Source organism: Manacus candei, unplaced genomic scaffold (genome assembly GCF_025592945.1).
Source record: "Manacus candei isolate 608988 ecotype Guabito, Panama unplaced genomic scaffold, ASM2559294v1 h1tg000011l, whole genome shotgun sequence".
NCBI classification, from domain to species: Eukaryota; Metazoa; Chordata; class Aves; order Passeriformes; family Pipridae; genus Manacus; species Manacus candei.
This window is the reverse complement of record NW_026138059.1, coordinates 31274879-31291625: the sequence shown is the minus strand read 5'-3', so window position 1 is coordinate 31291625 and position 16747 is coordinate 31274879. Positions and strand designations below refer to the sequence as shown.

Sequence of the window (16747 nt, the reverse complement as noted above, 5' to 3'; positions counted from 1 at the left end):
TGTTTGCTTTTCAAACCTGTTGTGTGCAGTAATGATGTCAGAACCAGTATGTCCTAATGACTTCTCAGTTGATGTACCCCTCTGTCAGTGTCTTGCTAATGTTTGAATTGAGTAGATTTTAGCCAGTATTCATCTTCCCCTCCCCCCACCGCCTTTCAGTGGAAAATAAAGCCTTTCACTGCGATTTGGATGCTCTGCTGTGTATTTGGCCTTGTGTCACTAGTGGGAAATAGGCTTAGAGCTGTCCATTGTGTTAGGTGAAGCCTCTTTCTTTCAGGTGATACTGATTTGGGAACTTTATAAGGAATTAAAACTTGTTTATAATTCGTGTGACAACAACCTGAGTTAGTGTTGGCAATGCAGATTTTAATTAGGTGAGAAAGGACATTGATTCTCTTTTCTGCATTATTAGTTACTACTTGTGTCTCAGGAAAATAATGTTTGTTTCTTGTCACATACATTAGTACAAGAGGTTTCAGCTGTTTCAAGCCTTCCAGTTACTGATTTGTTGGGAAAGAGACACTGTTTGTTGGTTTTGGGTTTGTTTCCTCCTTCCCCACCTCAGTACTGGGGGTGAATCCCTTGCAGTAGTTTTAAAATTACTGAGAACAAGCTCCGTTTTCTTAATTGTGTTTTGTGGGTTCTTTTTGAAGGAGTTTGTGCCCTTTCCAATGTATGGCACTGAGGTTCAAAAGTGTTTTGGTAACTCTCACATCTGGTTTGTTCATTATTGTATGACTTGGCTTGGTCTGTTTTTATTTTTGACATCTTTAAAATAGCATCACTAGCAAAGGAAACAGTCAGTGATGTCTGATGGGAGAATACCGATATTCTGTTGAAAAGTCCTTGTATACTCAGTAAAGTTTCACAAGCAGAATACAAAGTTACATTACTTTTATGTTAAAAAGAGTAACATCAAATAGCCTAAGTTCTTGTTTAGTTACCTTTTAGTACGTGATAACTGAAAATGAAGAGCTAAAGCCAGGGGCCTTTTTGCCTCTGAAACTTAAAAGCAGATGAAACCATTAAACACTGCAGTGCTTAGCAAAACAATTTTTGAAGGTGATAAACCATCTTTAAATGCCTACAGCCTCCCTGTAGTAAGTGCAAAAAATTATATCAAGTACCTTTTTCATGTTTACCTTTTACTAGTCGATGAAAACTTGGAAAAAATGCAGGAAAACAAGTGGAGAACAAAAAAGCAGGGGAGTCTGTTTCTCAGAAAATGATGGTGTTCTGTTATTCCAGGTCACCACATAGATAGAAGCCTTAGAACAAACCTCTTCTGTTCACTGGCTCTGAGCAGTGCATTCTAAAATACGTCATTTAGTCTTCAATACTTAAATATTTGGTTACATGAGGTCTTCTCTTTTAGCCTGTATATGTTAAGGTTAGTTTTATAAACATTTTAAGATGTTAATTTTATTCCTTCCGTGTCCAGTTCCTGTTTCTGTAAAAACACGTTACCCAATAACCAAGATGGGTTGAAATAAACAGAAAATTAGAAATACTTTTTGACCAGTTTTCACATGATATTTGAAAAAGGACTTCTGCATGTATAATTGCATAAAAAAAGTGATGTCACTGCTTAAGCATTTGTGTGGTACATATTTCTGATTAGTAAAGAATGTTTTTATACTGAATTTGGTAATAAATTGTGTACTTGAAAGCCAGCATCTTTTATAGTTGCCAATCTATGAAAAATCAACATTTTTTCAGGAAAACAGTAAAGGTACAAATGCAATACAGAATTAAAAACTTTCAAATACAGTTGACAAACTAAAATTATCAGTTTCAAGTGGCAGTGATTTTTAAATCGGTCTGCTCTGGATGGCATAAATTGAATTAATCAAATGTTGAAGTTCTTCAAGGTACTATACTGTTGTTGCTGTCTTGTCGTACTGTTGTGCATCAAAATAGAAACCAGCTCCATGCCTTGACCTATTGCTTTGCACTTCCCCACCTGATTTCTCTTCCCAGAATAGCAGTAATAAGGTGAAATAATCTCTGTAGCGAAAGTTGAAGACTGGGGGCCATATTATATTGCAGAGCCCTGGAGAAGCAGCTATGTGTGCTAACAGCTAAAACCCAACTGTGTTTTTCAGTCTGGCCGGGGAGCCAGCTGGCACTGAGTGAGAGCCTCTGATCTTCCAACCAGAATGGACTTGTTCTAAGTGCCCGCTGGGTCTCAGGTCCGTGCTGACACCTGAAATGTGCTTGGGAGCAGCCCAGAGGAGTGCTGGGTGGCCTGGGGTCAGTGCTGTTCTGTAATGGGGAAATGGTGGGGTCCTCCAGCACCACTTCCCTTGGACTTGGCCTTGGTGTCCTAGGGCAAGGTAACTTGCTGACAGCGAAGCCAGGAGGGGACTGAATGCTGCTGCTGTCGAAGGTCACTGTCTTCTGTGTCTCTTAGTCACCATTTCGGATGCCAGTTGATGCAGCTGCAATGTAATGTATCTCCCCCACAAAATTTATTTGAATACCTTTTAAAATAATAAGGCAGTTGCTGTCTTGAACACAGGTTATGATGAGATGTGGAGGCATTTGTTACCTTGCACCTTCTTAATGATCTAAAGTGGTACTTCAGTTTGTCCACAGCGAGGATCAAGGCCTGAGAATAAAAAAATAAAGGTCAGAATACTAAGCATCCATTTCAGTTGAGAAACAGATACGTAATTGTGTTAGCTAGAACATGTTAAAAAAAAAATCCCAAATGCCTAAGATTTTAGGACAGAGATAGAGCCAGTTCAGTAAAAATAAATCTCATCTGATCCTATCAAGTAAATCTGTGTGTAGGAGGTTCCAATTCAGTTGAATTTGTAGAAGTGCTTTTAATATTGTTACACTTTCATAAGAGAAATTAATATTTAACAGTTTAAGAATTTATTTTGCATTCAGTTATATGCAAAACTGTCTCTCACATTATTAGTGAAACAATTTAAACCCTTTGCTGAGTTTATTTTAGTGTAATTTCACAAACTTGTTGCAACATACCATGTATGGAGGTAAGAAAGTGCTACCAGAATGACTGAAATATATTTTTATTATTGCTGGTGTGATTTAACAGCTAGAAACAAAGAGAGCAGCACCGTGAGGCTGTGCAGTGCAGTGGTAGTCTTGAACCCCAATTGTTACAAATTTAAGATGTAAACAAGTTTATTTTGACAACTGAAAGAACTTGTATTCTGAGTGGGAAGATGAACTGAGAGGAGATAGAAACAGTTACCTTTTTCTTATGTTAGGGTGAAAATAGTATGAGAGGTTACTTGTTCATACATATGAAATATGTATATATGAATACCCAGAGAGCTAGCTGTGGCAAGGCCAGCTTAAATGTTGCTTTAAGTGCATTAGTAGCTACCCTTACACTCAACTGGTGTAAGAAAGTTAATTTCTTAGGTACAGATGAAAATTAAAAAAAAAAAAAGAGAGACAAAAGAAAGGGCAGGGTCTGCAGTTATTAAAGGTTTGAATATCTTAAAAATATAAGTGAAATGGGAAATAGCCACCATACTTTATTTGTCAGGGAAAGATAAAGAAAATAATAAAGTAGGTTTAGCCCAGTGTTCCCCCATGACCAGAGTTGAACTAGTCGTGTTTAAAGCCCCCTCAAAAAAAGGCATTTGCAACTGAATATTTCAGAGCCATGCATGTGTAATTTTTGTGCAGTGTTGAAAGTAAGTGGTCTCAAAGGTGATCTACAGTTTTTTAAGATAAAAGATTTAATTAGACAGAAGTATGCAACATACGAGCTTGCGTTCCTCTCTGCATGGCCCCCGATGTTACACGTACGGCTCTTTGTGTTGTGCAGTTCTGTCTAGTGATGCTTTCTTCCTATGCAGTCATGCAGTTATTTATGTAAGTGGATAAGCACTAAGCACAAGATGATTTTGCAAGCAAGATCCACTGTAATTGCTTTCTCTGCCTGCCGAAAGCGGGCTCTGTCTGGGGTCTGCATGTGTCCCGCTCCATAGGAGTGGCTGGGGTTGTGTTCCTGGCTGGCCACCCAAGTAGCACTGGCTACTTTGAACTGGTTTGGTCTGAAGCAGACAGGCTCTGTTAATCTATTCTGTATCACACTTGGCTGTGAGCCACGACTAGGTCTTGTATGCTGCTCCTGTGACCTCAGGGAACGAATTTTTGTCTTTCTTTTAAGTTTGGAGCATTTGAAACAACCTACATGGTTGATGTTTTAATGGCATGTGCTCAAGGATTGTATGTTAAATTCCATGAGGATATATTTATTGAGTGGGAAGCCTGTTGAGAAGTTCTTAACAGGCTGGGTAGGACAGAGGGAGTCACACTGAGTGTGTTCCTACCCATACTGGGTTTTGGGAACAGCTTCTGGAGAGAAGTGTTCCCAGAACCATGCCAAGTCTTTGCCTTCAGAAAAGCTGTTTGGAGCAACGTAGGTAGCCACTGTCAAGTCCTCCATGGTGTAGCAGGTCAGGTGTGCGCCAGAGGTACGAATAACTGGAAGGAACTGGAATGCCATTACAGGTGCACCTACCTGGACTGCTGAACCTCAGAAAATTCTTGCAAAGCTGGTCCTGGAGGACCACTTACAGCAGGTTGTGGAGCTTTACTGTCTGGACCTAGGGCTGCTGCTGCCTGCTCAATGAGGATATACAGCACAGCAGAAATTGTTTCTCGTGATTTTAGGGGACCATGTGGTAATTGTACAGTCATATTTATTTTTCTTTCTCAGATTTGAAGGAATGTATTATTTAGAAATTATAATGAGCCTGTACAATGCATAAAATGCATGTCGACACCATCTTGTACCTGTGCAGTTCTCCAGTGCAATCATTAACAATGTGTTTTAGCATTTGGTGACTTCTGTCTTGCTTAACAGCCTTGCATGACACTTGTATAAAAAAATACACATCTTTTCCCTAAGAAGCAGGCAAAGACATCAAGTAATGCCTTTCATATTTTGACTTGCTTTAAATTGCATTTATTGTCAGATGAGTTCTTGTCTTATAAACTTGTCATATCTCTCTTTGAACATCATTTTGTTGTTAAGTTCATTGCAAAAATACAGAGAAAGCATACTAGACTTCTGAAATCTTACAGTAATATTTTCAGATATTACTCTAAAGGATGAACCATTTCCTCCAGCTTAAAATATTAAGCCAGCATTGCTTCAGCTTGCTTTGCAAGGCTTAACTATATCTGCAGTTATGTAAGTTTCAGTTATGTGCTATTTCGTGGGCATCTATTTAAACATACAACTATTATTTTTAGTTGAAATATAGACTATATAAAGACTTAAAAGATGTGGGATCAAGGTGGACAACCTTGGCAGCAATGGCCTTTGAACCAACAGCAGTGGATGCAGTCATTTCAGCACCAGCAAGATCCGAGTAAGTATATAGAAAGCTTTGTGGATTAATTTTTTTAATCTGTTGTCATTTGAGTTTTCGGATCTTTGTTACAGAGCATGACGCATAGTTGCCCTTTTGTAGCTGCTCTCAAGATAATACATTTATGATACTTTTCAGAACTCAAAAAAATAGAAAACATGCATTGAGTCCAAATGCTTTCACACCATTAATATATAATATGCAAAACAGAGGCAAGCAGCCTGAGTTATCCTAGACAAATTATCAACATTTAGAGTTCATTTACTTCTACACAATCTATATCCTTGTCAGTTGTTTAGCCACGCTGAATAATTTATTTGAGAAAATCTGCTTTTCTGTTTGGTACCTGTGTGGCAGAAGTACAGGTATAATGCAGATATATATATATATATACAGAAAAACTCTCATTGGAAGACTAGTGTGATGTTTGGTTTAGGTTACAACGGTGATAATCATGATCTCTTGTTTGGATTTTTTTTCCCCACCGAAACCCACCAAACACATTAAACAATAGAACATAATATACCTTAAATTGAGAATGAGGTGACAACAATTCAAAATTTCAAGAGAAATAGAGAAAGGGATAAAGAGCATGGAGGTGTGTATTTAATACTAGGGCAGAGTGATGAGGCACACTGGTTTTACTCTTACTTTAATTTCTGTTAAATTCACTGGAGCATTTTCCTGATTTGACAATAAGCAGAAGACACACTAGTGTTCTCATTTGAGAGTGAAATTTATTTACTGGTAGGAATGGCAGTAAAGAAAAAAATGGGGGAGAGAACTGTAACATAATATAGCAAGGGTTATACAAAGAGTATACATTGAAAAATCATTTTGTAACTCTGTATCTTCCTTGCACTCAAGTCTTCATTAATTTAGAATTTAAGGCTATATATACTTATTTCTGATGTCAAAATTAGCTCACTTATGAAAAAAAGTGCATTGCTGCCACCCATTCAGTGCTAATGTGAACCTAAAAGTAATATGCCTTATGGCATTTTGAACATGTGCAGAGAAACTCTACTTCAGCAAGTCCGTACGCTGACATTTGCTTTGTTTCTTTTACTGTACACTGTGAATAAGTTTTAATGGTGCTCACGGTACTTGCTGAAGGTAAATGTTGCCCATTTCTCCCGAGCAATAAGACCTGTAATTAAAAAGCAGTGTTAAACTGTATTAAACTGTTACCGTGAATTGTAACCTTTTTAATTTCCTCTGTTTATTTTAGGCCAAATTGACTGGGCTGCATTAGCTCAAGCATGGATTGCTCAACGAGAAGCCTCAGGGCAACAGAATGTAGTGGAACAACAAGGAATGATGCCAAACGGCCAGGATATTTCAGGAATAGAGTCTGGTCCAAACAACCATAATAATTTTCAGGGGGATCCCAACTTCAACAGAATGTGGCAGCCAGGTTTGTTTTCCCTCCTATTCATTCCTTTTCTTCATGTAATGACATTTTATTCTTGTCAGACGTTTTTGGGTGTGAATATGCCCTGTCGCTCAGGTTTTAAGATGCAAAACTACCAGTTGACTAATTAACAAGTATCACAGCTGCTACTTTCCAGTCAGGTGTTCTACAAAATGGGTTACAGTACAGAACAGTTATCAGAAGGGTCTGATAACACAACTCAGTAACAGGTTTATTCTATCCCTGTCATAGGGATATGAATGTTGTAGAAAGATGGTCTGAATTTCTTTATATATTTATTTCACTGGATCTTATTCTTCTTCTGTGTTACTGAGCTTTTCTTTAGTTTAAGCAATGTTATTCTTAATATATAAAAGTAGTCACAGCACACAAAACTGGATGGCTAGCCAAAGTTCTCTTGTTTATTTACTCTGTTTCCACAAAGCTTCATCTTCCCTCTGTATCCTTCCAAATTTCTTTTTGGATCCAAAAGTCCTTTGCACACTACTAATAAAAAACTAAAATGGCAATCTGAAAACCTAACTGGCAGACAATTGATTTTGAAGGGATTCACGTTCCACAAGTGCAAAGAGCTTGTGTTGTATGTTACTTGCAAGCTTTCAGGTCAGTTTGAACATGCAAAGAAAGAACAGCAAGTAGAAAAACTGTGCTAACACTTTTTAGTTGCTACAGTTATGGATCCCATTAGGATGCAGATGGCAAGCACAGTGAAAATTAGAAAAATGGACTAAAGAACTGGATGGAAGGTAAAAATTAACCTGAGAGGCTAGATATTAATTCTGTTACTGGGGGAAGTTACAAGGTAGCTTTGTCTGTAGGTATCTGTACAGCAGATACAGTTTTCTAAGGAAATCAGCCAAAAAATTATGGCCACATGGACTATTTATTGATTCCTTTGACTCTTTGCATTCTGTTAACGAGTTGTAACATATTTGAGGGCTTATGACTAGCTTATGCTAGAACCTCTGCTAGGTATTGGACAATCCAAGGAATCGTCCATTATCAAGACACAAGACTTTGGAACGCAGGTTTCAGTGGTTGTGCTGTTTACAAAACAATTTGCTTTCCATAGTAGATGTTTCAAGTCTATTATACAAAAGAATAAAGTAGGTCATTGCTTTGAAAGTTGAAGTAGAGAAGTAGGAGCAGTTTTTTAACAGTTTAAACAACTTGTAAATCCTGTGGTGAAGTCACTGTCACTAAAAATTTATAAAAACAAATTTACAGCATGTCTACATCTGTCCAATTCTGTCCCTCCACTGCATGTTTTCGTTCAGCTACAGCTATTTGTATTTTCTTCATTTAGTTGAAGAAATTATTGGCAGTATAACAGTCTGTAGATGGATGATTCTTTTGAACTTTATTGTCTGTGATGCTGTGAGAAACGTTGTGATAAATACAAGAACACTGAGTGAGTGGTGACTCATGTAAATTATACTAACTTGGTATTGAATTGTATTCTAAATCCTAAACAGAATGGGGAATGCCTCACCAACCCCCTCACCCACCTCCAGACCAGCAGTGGATGACTCCAACCCCAGGTCAAATGGAAATTGTTCCTCCATCTGAAGACAGCAACAGTCAGGACAGTGGGGAATTTACTCCTGACAACAGGCATATATTTAACCAGAACAATCACAACTTTGGGGGACCTCCCGATAACTTTGCAATGGGGCCAGTGAACCAGTTTGACTATCAGGTGAAACATATTTGTTGCTTTAATATTGTAGGCGCGCAGAGTCCCTTCCGTGGATGTGTTCCTCTAATATCATCTAGCGGCGACTTTCATTCTTCAGTTCTACAAACATCTACAGAATCTGTTATCTGCTAAGATACATTTTTCCCAAATACTTTAAAGAAGAGCCTTTGGAGTTTTCAGTTCTGTTCAGAGGCCAAAGAGTTTTATTTTTCTATAGTAGTAATGAGATGGCTGTTGTCTTAAATGTTAAAATGAATCACTGTGTTCCAGTATATAAATTAACATTATGTAGCTTTGTGTTTAAAAAAAAAAAAACAAAAACAAAAAGAGGAGGAGAAGGAAAAAAAAATAAAGTTCAGAAAGATTTATTTAAATACACTAGATAATGTACGACAGGAAACAGTCCTGTATTTGCAGGGAGATAGACTGGATGATCCATTGATCTTTTCCATATCTATCTACTGTGATTCTTTGAATAAACAATGGTATTTCTAAAGAAGTCCACATCCAATTTTTTTCTTCATTCTGGCATATAACTTGCATAGCATAATAAACCTGTAGGTGGTTTTAGCACTAATAACGGCAGGAGGAATTGTACAAAATCTTTAAACACAAAGCAGTTTTGTATCTTCCCTCTATTTTCAGTATTTTTCTTTCAAAACACTTGATATAAATGACAAACTGTACCTGTTAAAAAAACCTACATCCTGTTCATAAGCAAACACAAGGGAAGATGGGCAGAAATGTTTTTCTATCTTCTGGGCTGTTTTTTTCTTGTAATTCTGTTGTTCAGCAGTATCGTTAGGTAGTGAACAAATAATTTGCCAATATACTAGTTTATTATAAGAATATTGTTTACTATTGTGGGACAAACTCTTAAAATTAATTTCTCTAAATACTACAGAGAACTTGGTTTTGCAGTGAATAAAAGAGAGATGCTTGACCTGAAATTGTAGTGGGAGAGTGCTTCAGCACTAGTGACTTTAATAGTCAGTAGAATATTTGATGCTATAACTTTCTTCCTAAACACTCTCCTCTTAAATAGTTTCATTAGGCATTTCTGGGCAGCAAACCTTAAAACAAATAACTCCTTGTATGCCTCAAGAGTTAGGGCTTTTGGATTGCGTACAGCTTGTCCAGAACCCAGGATCTATACTAAAATGACATAGTTATGAATTTAATATTTTAATCAGCCATACTAATAAGATCCGTGAATGAATACTGGAAAATGCACAGTGGAAAATTCTTTTGTAATGAAAGGTTGAACTTTAAATTTTTGTCCTCATGTTGTAGCTAAAAGGAAGGACTGCTAACATAGCTAGACTTTTAAATCTTAGTTTTGTATACTCTTCATTTAACTGCATGCTCTGATGCTAAGCTGGCAAGGAACTGATGGAGGCACATGGTGATTATAGGCTTAATGTTTAGCACGATATAAAAGGAGATTGGTTGAAGCCCTTTCAGCTTTGTTAGTATCCCTGCTTAAATCTAAGTTTACTCATTAAGTATTTAAAGGAAACTTGTTTGTGGGGATCACAGTAAAAGAGATTGAGATCTCAGTAGCCTAGAAATCGTGGATTCCTACTTGCATGGATTTTTGTAGACCGACTTGCTCACATGCTGCATTTGGTGTTACCATGTGAAGAAAAATAAACTGCATTACTCTTTCAGCATGGGGCTGCTTTTGGTCCACCTCAAGGTGGATTTCATCCACCTTATTGGCAGCCAGGACCACCAGGACCACCAGGTCCTCCAGCACCTCCTGCACCTACTCAAAATCGAAGGGAAAGACCCTCATTCAGAGATCGGCAGCGTTCACCTATTGCGATGCCTGTGAAGCAGGAGCCTCCACAGATTGGTACATGTTACCCACTCCTTAATGAAAAAATATAAAACTGTTTTAAAAAGAATTGCAAAATTTGAAGACCTTTTCTTCTAACGGAAAGTAAAAGAGCAGGGAAAGAAAAAGCCATTGTGAATGGTTTTTTCCCCACAATAAGATGTGTAACTTGTTTGAGTGAGGGAGGTGGAGGGTTTGCTTCTTTATTTTGTGGGGTTTTTTTGTTCTTTTTGAGGGGGGGGGAGGTTTTTTCATCTTGCATAATTGTAAACCTTGCTTATGTAGATGCTGTGAAGCGTAGAACTCTGCCTGCCTGGATTCGAGAGGGCCTGGAAAAGATGGAAAGAGAAAAACAGAAAAAACTGGAAAAAGAGAGAATGGAGCAGCAACGTTCACAGATGTCCAAAAAAGAAAAAAAGGAAAGTGAGGAGGCTGAAGAAGGGGATGGCCCACGGTTACCTCAGAAAAGTAAATTTGTAAGTAGAAGGGTTTACTTTTTGCTCAGGTTTGTATTTCCTGAAAGGTATCAACTTTTTAGTCTCTTCAAAAGAGAGACTGTACTCCTGATTACCTCTTTGGTTTCGTTGCTTGAAGTAAGGTTATGCTGCTACTGTGTTGATAATTACTTGGTGTTTTGAAGTTTTTTATGTCTGAGAGGTAGTAGTAGCAGAAAAACAATGATGAAATTGGCCTTTTCTCCTTTTTTTTTTTTCTTTTGGAACATACAGAGTCTTTGAAAGCCTGAGTTCTAAGTCAGCAGCTGAAAAAATTCAGATACCTGTATTTGCTAAACTGAGCCCATTTAGGGGACCTTGCATTGCCTTCACTGTAGCAGTTATCTTGTTTGTAGTGCTAAGTACATGTCTGGCAGTGAAGTGACAGCTATGTATTTTCTTAGCTTATGTGGGTAGAGGTACCTGTGTATTTTTTAGGAAACGAGAAAATAAATAGTTTTATGATAACTGTAGTACAGATTTCAGTACAAAATAAACCAAGTTGACTATTACAAATAGAAAATAAGGAGCTTGACATCTACGTTTTTCCTAAAATGTACGATGCTGTTCTTGTAGGACAGTGATGAGGAAGATGAAGATGCTGAAAACACAGAAGCTGTAAGTGTTGGGAAAAGCAGCAGGAGTCCATCCCCAGCTCCTCAAGAGGAGCAAAGTGAACCAGAAATGACAGAGGAAGAAAAGGAGTATCAAATGGTATTAATAATGTAGTTCTCACTAAGTATTTCTGTCTAATTGCTCATATTATTTGCGTATATCAAAATAAACCACTTTTTCCATGCCTGATATTGTCTGTAGAGGTACAGTGCACTCATACAGATATTTGCATGTCTCTTCATAATGCTTTCTTTCTTATAGAATCAAGGATATAGGTTATATAACTCATGTTTAGCACAATAGTGAAAGAATATAACAACTGTAACTTTTACATTGATTCTGTTATTTATTCTGTGGTTTTGTTTCACTTGTCAAATATCTGAAAACTTTAGTTATTAAGTGCACCCATCTCAAATCCATGCTTCAACCTTAGTTCATGTGAAAGGGAATGTAAGAAATGTATTCTTGTGAGAAAGAGCTAGAAACCTAAGTCCTAGACCAGCAACAGTTTCACTTTGTGTGCAGAACCTTTGTCCTTTGAAATCACAGTTGAATGCTAATTGTACAACTGAAACCTTGTTAATTAAGGCCCTGAATTCTAATAAGTTTGATAAATATATTTTTGTAAAGCATGTGGCCAGACTGAACATCTTGGAGAACAAGCTACCACCATTTCAATTTTTCTAGTAAATATGTAATAATAAAATCCTATGTAAGTAACCTCTGATGATTTTTGCAGGCAGCATACCAGAGAAGTGTGCTCATTATTTTTTGAAAGAATGAATGGGATCAGTCTAATTACATTTCTGATTTACATATTCATTTGTTGTATGATCTTTGACATTAGGACCAGTGCCCTGGATAGCTGTGTGCAATACAGTTCACAGTCAAAATACAAACCTGAGAGTTTTGAAATCAGGTCACATTTAAACAGTTTCAATCTTAGGTTTTTAGTCACGTCTGTTGAAAGAAGTCATTAAATAAAATGTGTAGGAGACTACTTTCATAGCTATCAAAAGAAGTGAAGTCCTATGTATATAATTTGAATTCAGCATTTATTCAAGATGTTTTGGCCTTTAATTCTATATACCATTTTGTTCAGATGATGCTGACAAAAATGCTGCTGACAGAGATTCTCTTAGATGTCACAAATGAAGAAATCTATTATGTGGCCAAAGACGTTCACCGTAAAGCAACTAAAGGTATGCCAGCCTCTGGGATTTTGTTTTTTTTTTTCTTTTTAGTTTCTTCTGCGAATATTCTATATTTGCATGTCTCTAGAACATTTAACCTCCATAGCTCTCCCTCAAGAACAATTCCAGTATAATGCATCCAACTTGGTAGAGTTCCAATCCAGTAATCATGTACTGTTGTCCTGTGCAGTGTATTGTGAGTTACTTCAGTTATTCCATTTTTTTCATGCAATTCATTTCAGTTAAAATGGTGCCTTGTGTGTCAATGGCTCGAGTTGTAGCTGTTTCTTAATACTATCATCTTTATCTCAAGGCTGTTCAGAAGTGAAAAGAGATGAACTTTGAGTCCTCAATTAGTAATTAATTTGCTTTCACTATTAACATGTATTGCATTTACATAACAGATTGTTTTAACGTAACAGAGTTAATCTAAATATGTTACTACTGAAATTGAAAATTCTGTGCAGATGCTGTAACTTGGAAAGTGATTTATGAGTATATATTTGGGTTTTTTCTGTTCACTGTTAATTTGCAGTTAAATTCTAAATCTTCGTGGTCAGAAAATCTGGAAGTGGTTTTAAATGGATGATGCGTTTTTAATGTTTCTTCTCTCCCTCCAAAGAACAGCAATAGTAGTAGATTTAACAATACCATAGACTCATGACTATGAAATCGTGGCTATTTGTGTTAACATGTTGTTCCTGTTGTTGATGTGATACAAAGCTCCTGCAAAACAGCTGGCACAGTCCAGTGCACTGGCTTCCCTCACTGGACTCGGTAAGTATGTTCCTTATTTTTGAGAGGGCTTAAAGGGGGAGTTTTGTTCTTGCCTTGCATTTCTAGAAATTGCATTTTGAAACTATATTTTAATTGCCCGGGAGTATGGGTCACTTTCTGATAACTTTATCATTATCAGCACCTTTGTTTGTTTCACAGGTGATCCTACTGATATGTAAGTGGGATAGTGTTTGGAGTAGAGGACTAGGCAGTTAGTGTCTGGGAATCCTACCCTAATTTTGAAAATATGTAAAACTTTTAGATAAATTTACATTTTGAAGTGTGATAATTTCAGAAGCACACTGCAGTTTTCAAAGAGAGGAATACTGTTTTATATTTTTCTCCTATCTTGATCCATCCAAACCAGAGGGGAAAGTTGATAGAAGAGTAATGTGAAAGTCTATAAATGAAAATATTATAATCTTTGTAATTATTATTTTATTGAAAAACTACATAAGCGCAAAGGCTCCCATATCATATATTACCATAAACAACATGAGAAAAATAGATTGAAATTCCGGCTTGGAACACAACTGCAAAAGATCTTTCCCAACATGATTTTTATCATCTAAAACGTACTAGAGCAGTGTCAGCGATCAGTTATATGTTCATTACATGGAATTTTGGTGAATTAGATTGAATGTTATCATCACAAGTATTCACGTTGCAAAACTAAGTAAGGATTCTAAGAACCTTAGACTGAAAGAAAGTAAAATATCTCTGTGTCAGATTTAAATTGACTTTATCCTTCTTATCTGTCCAGTAGTTATTAATCCCTGGGGGAGAAGAAAGCCTGTTTTTGTTCCATGTCCATACCTGTCAAAGTGCAGTGTTTTCTAAATCAGTATAGAAAAATTGATATGGCATTCAGAATTTCTGTAGCCTGAACTACGGAGACGGCTGAAGTCATTTCAGAGGTGTCTTCTGGGAAAGATCCCAGGCATTTTTTCTGTCCGGTTGCTGATGCAGAGGCAGGCACTATTACAATCTCCACAGGGAACTTTTTTGCCCTTCCATACAATGGAAAAAAGTACCGTGATCACAGTGGTTGCTTGCTGAAAATAGACAAGCTGTTCCAGAAGGAGTAGAACCAGACAGTGAGCGTCAATGCAGATATGGGAGCCTTGAACACACCAGTCAAACAACATTGGCACTTACCAGAATAAAGTGACTTCTTCAGAGAAGAGGAAGTGAAGGAAGGGAATGTTACTCTCCTCTTTGCCTCACAGAAATATTAAGAACAAAGCTTAACCTTTCCTCGTGATAGACTGGGCTTTATGCACGCAGGTGGACTGGGTGGTTATGGATCAGGAGACAGTGAAGATGAGAGGAGTGACAGAGGCTCTGAGTCATCTGATACTGATGATGAGGAATTACGACACAGAATCAGGCAAAAACAGGAAGCGTTTTGGAGAAAAGAGAGAGAACAGCAACTACTACTAGAAAAACAGCTAGAAGGTAAATTGTATAATGTCTTCTTACTGCGCTGCTGTATATGGAGTTTGCTACTTAGTATATGTAAACTGATGGAAAATTCATTTTATGCCAAATGTAGACATAATGTTATTTATTTTTAATTAAAATGTTTTAACAAAAAAGATGTTCGAGCTACTTGATCAAAGTGGGGTTTGCTGCCTTCTTGTTAAAAAGAAAAAAATGCATGTAGTGTTTTCCATAAATTTTTCCACTTCAGTGTATAAAGGGGAGACATGGTGCATAAATGTATGCTCTAGATATTGTACTGTACAGATACTGTATAAACAATCATACCACTTTATAAAAATGTACATGTGTGTATAATGTATTTTTAAAAATTATTAGTATCTCAGTTATGCCTGGGGGATAAATTTCACCTTTCTGCTTCACGCTGCAGTTTATATAAACTCGATTCCTTAAGGTTGAATATGAAGCACATTTCACATCATCTGAAAAACTTGCTTTTCTGGTACATAATCTCAGGCAGCACGTCTTTCAGAATGTACAGTGGGACCTGCAGTTTCTTTGAACTCATTGACCTCTGTTGTAGTTCAGTTTTGTTTCCATATGCTGCATCCTCGTAGCTGGGTTTTAACCTAATAACAGGGAAAAATTACTGAATTCAGTAGTTGACACTTAGCCTATGAAGAAGATGGTAGGCTTGATTTAAAAATGAACAAAAAAAACCCCCAAAAAACAAAAACAACAATCTGTGATTTACTTCTGCTTTTCCATAAAGGTAAGGTTTATTCTTTTGTACTAATAATGTAGGTCAAAAGGGTATCACAGTTACCTTGCAGTGCTGAAGAGCAGTCTAGATCAACAGATGAATTCAATGCTAACAAGTCATGAACCAAGTTCATAGGCTGGAGGAGAAAGTGCTATTATGATTAGCACTTTAAGATTGATGATTTCCTCCTTTTACTTTTTTATTTTAAAGGCCTGGAAATAAAACAGATGCTGCTGTTAATGAAAGGCTGAATTAACTAAACTTTTGGTTTCCTTAATATTCGTGTTTCTCTCTGAGTGTTTTAAGATGTATGCATAAAAGGATAGTCATATGGAGAGTGACCGAGTGGTGGCTTATGACCTCTGTCTTCCACTAAACTAAACCAGATGCCAGTGTGGAAACATCTCCATGGAACTACTTGCAGAAATAAAAATCTAGAGTAAAGCAGCTGATTCTATACGTCCAAAATATGGAAGAATACTAAATGCAGAGTCATTTGTAGCAGTGTTTTGGAAAGGCAGAAGATTTCTAATATACTATACAGCATCTTCTAACATACACTGGCTTTTGCCTCTATTGCCTAATAACTTGGGGACCAGATGGAATTGTTTTCTGGGTTAGATTTGACCATCAGCTGCCATTTGAATCACTGTGTGTTTCTAGATGCAATTTTATCCCCTAAATTAATTCAGCAACTGATGGCCCACATCAAAAGGCCCTGTTTTGGCTAAAAATGTTGGATGTCGCTTATTTTTTTCTGGGTTCAATTTTAAATGGGAAGGGGAGATAAACTTGGCCAGTGATGCAAAGGATCCTAGGTTGAATAGAAATAATTTTTTTTTAATTTTGGAAACCTCTGGAAAATGTTCTGAGGGTCTGAAATCATGGCCCGATACTCATTATGTTCCTTTCAAGAAATGTATTTTTAATTCATCTGTTGTCATCTTACCACATTTATCATATTTGCTGGCTGCCAAACTTACATCTATCTAGTCTCAGCTGACATTAACTTTTCGCTCTGTGTGAGCTTCACCAAGTACCTGTATTACATGCTGTGATCTTAACTTTTGAGCTGAGTCTTAAGCAAAGAATTATCTACAAGTCTCCTTTTTTTAATCCTAT

The 16747-nt window shown here is 37.0% G+C and overlaps 1 protein-coding gene across 2 annotated transcripts in view; it reads left to right on the top strand.

Moving 5' to 3' along the window:
* PNISR (PNN interacting serine and arginine rich protein) overlaps positions 1 to 16747 on the top strand; it is a 28033-nt gene that overhangs the window by 7260 nt on the left and 4026 nt on the right. For both annotated transcript variants that reach the window (XR_007902887.1, XM_051778179.1), the window contains exons 2-10: positions 5248 to 5366; positions 6598 to 6783; positions 8277 to 8500; positions 10172 to 10358; positions 10626 to 10816; positions 11411 to 11548; positions 12552 to 12651; positions 13366 to 13419; positions 14707 to 14877. Coding sequence is in view for 1 of the 2 variants with exons in the window: in XM_051778179.1 (XP_051634139.1) it covers positions 5279 to 5366; positions 6598 to 6783; positions 8277 to 8500; positions 10172 to 10358; positions 10626 to 10816; positions 11411 to 11548; positions 12552 to 12651; positions 13366 to 13419; positions 14707 to 14877 (1339 nt within the window). In the remaining variant the exon portion in view is untranslated. The remainder of the gene's footprint in view (positions 1 to 5247; positions 5367 to 6597; positions 6784 to 8276; positions 8501 to 10171; positions 10359 to 10625; positions 10817 to 11410; positions 11549 to 12551; positions 12652 to 13365; positions 13420 to 14706; positions 14878 to 16747) is intronic.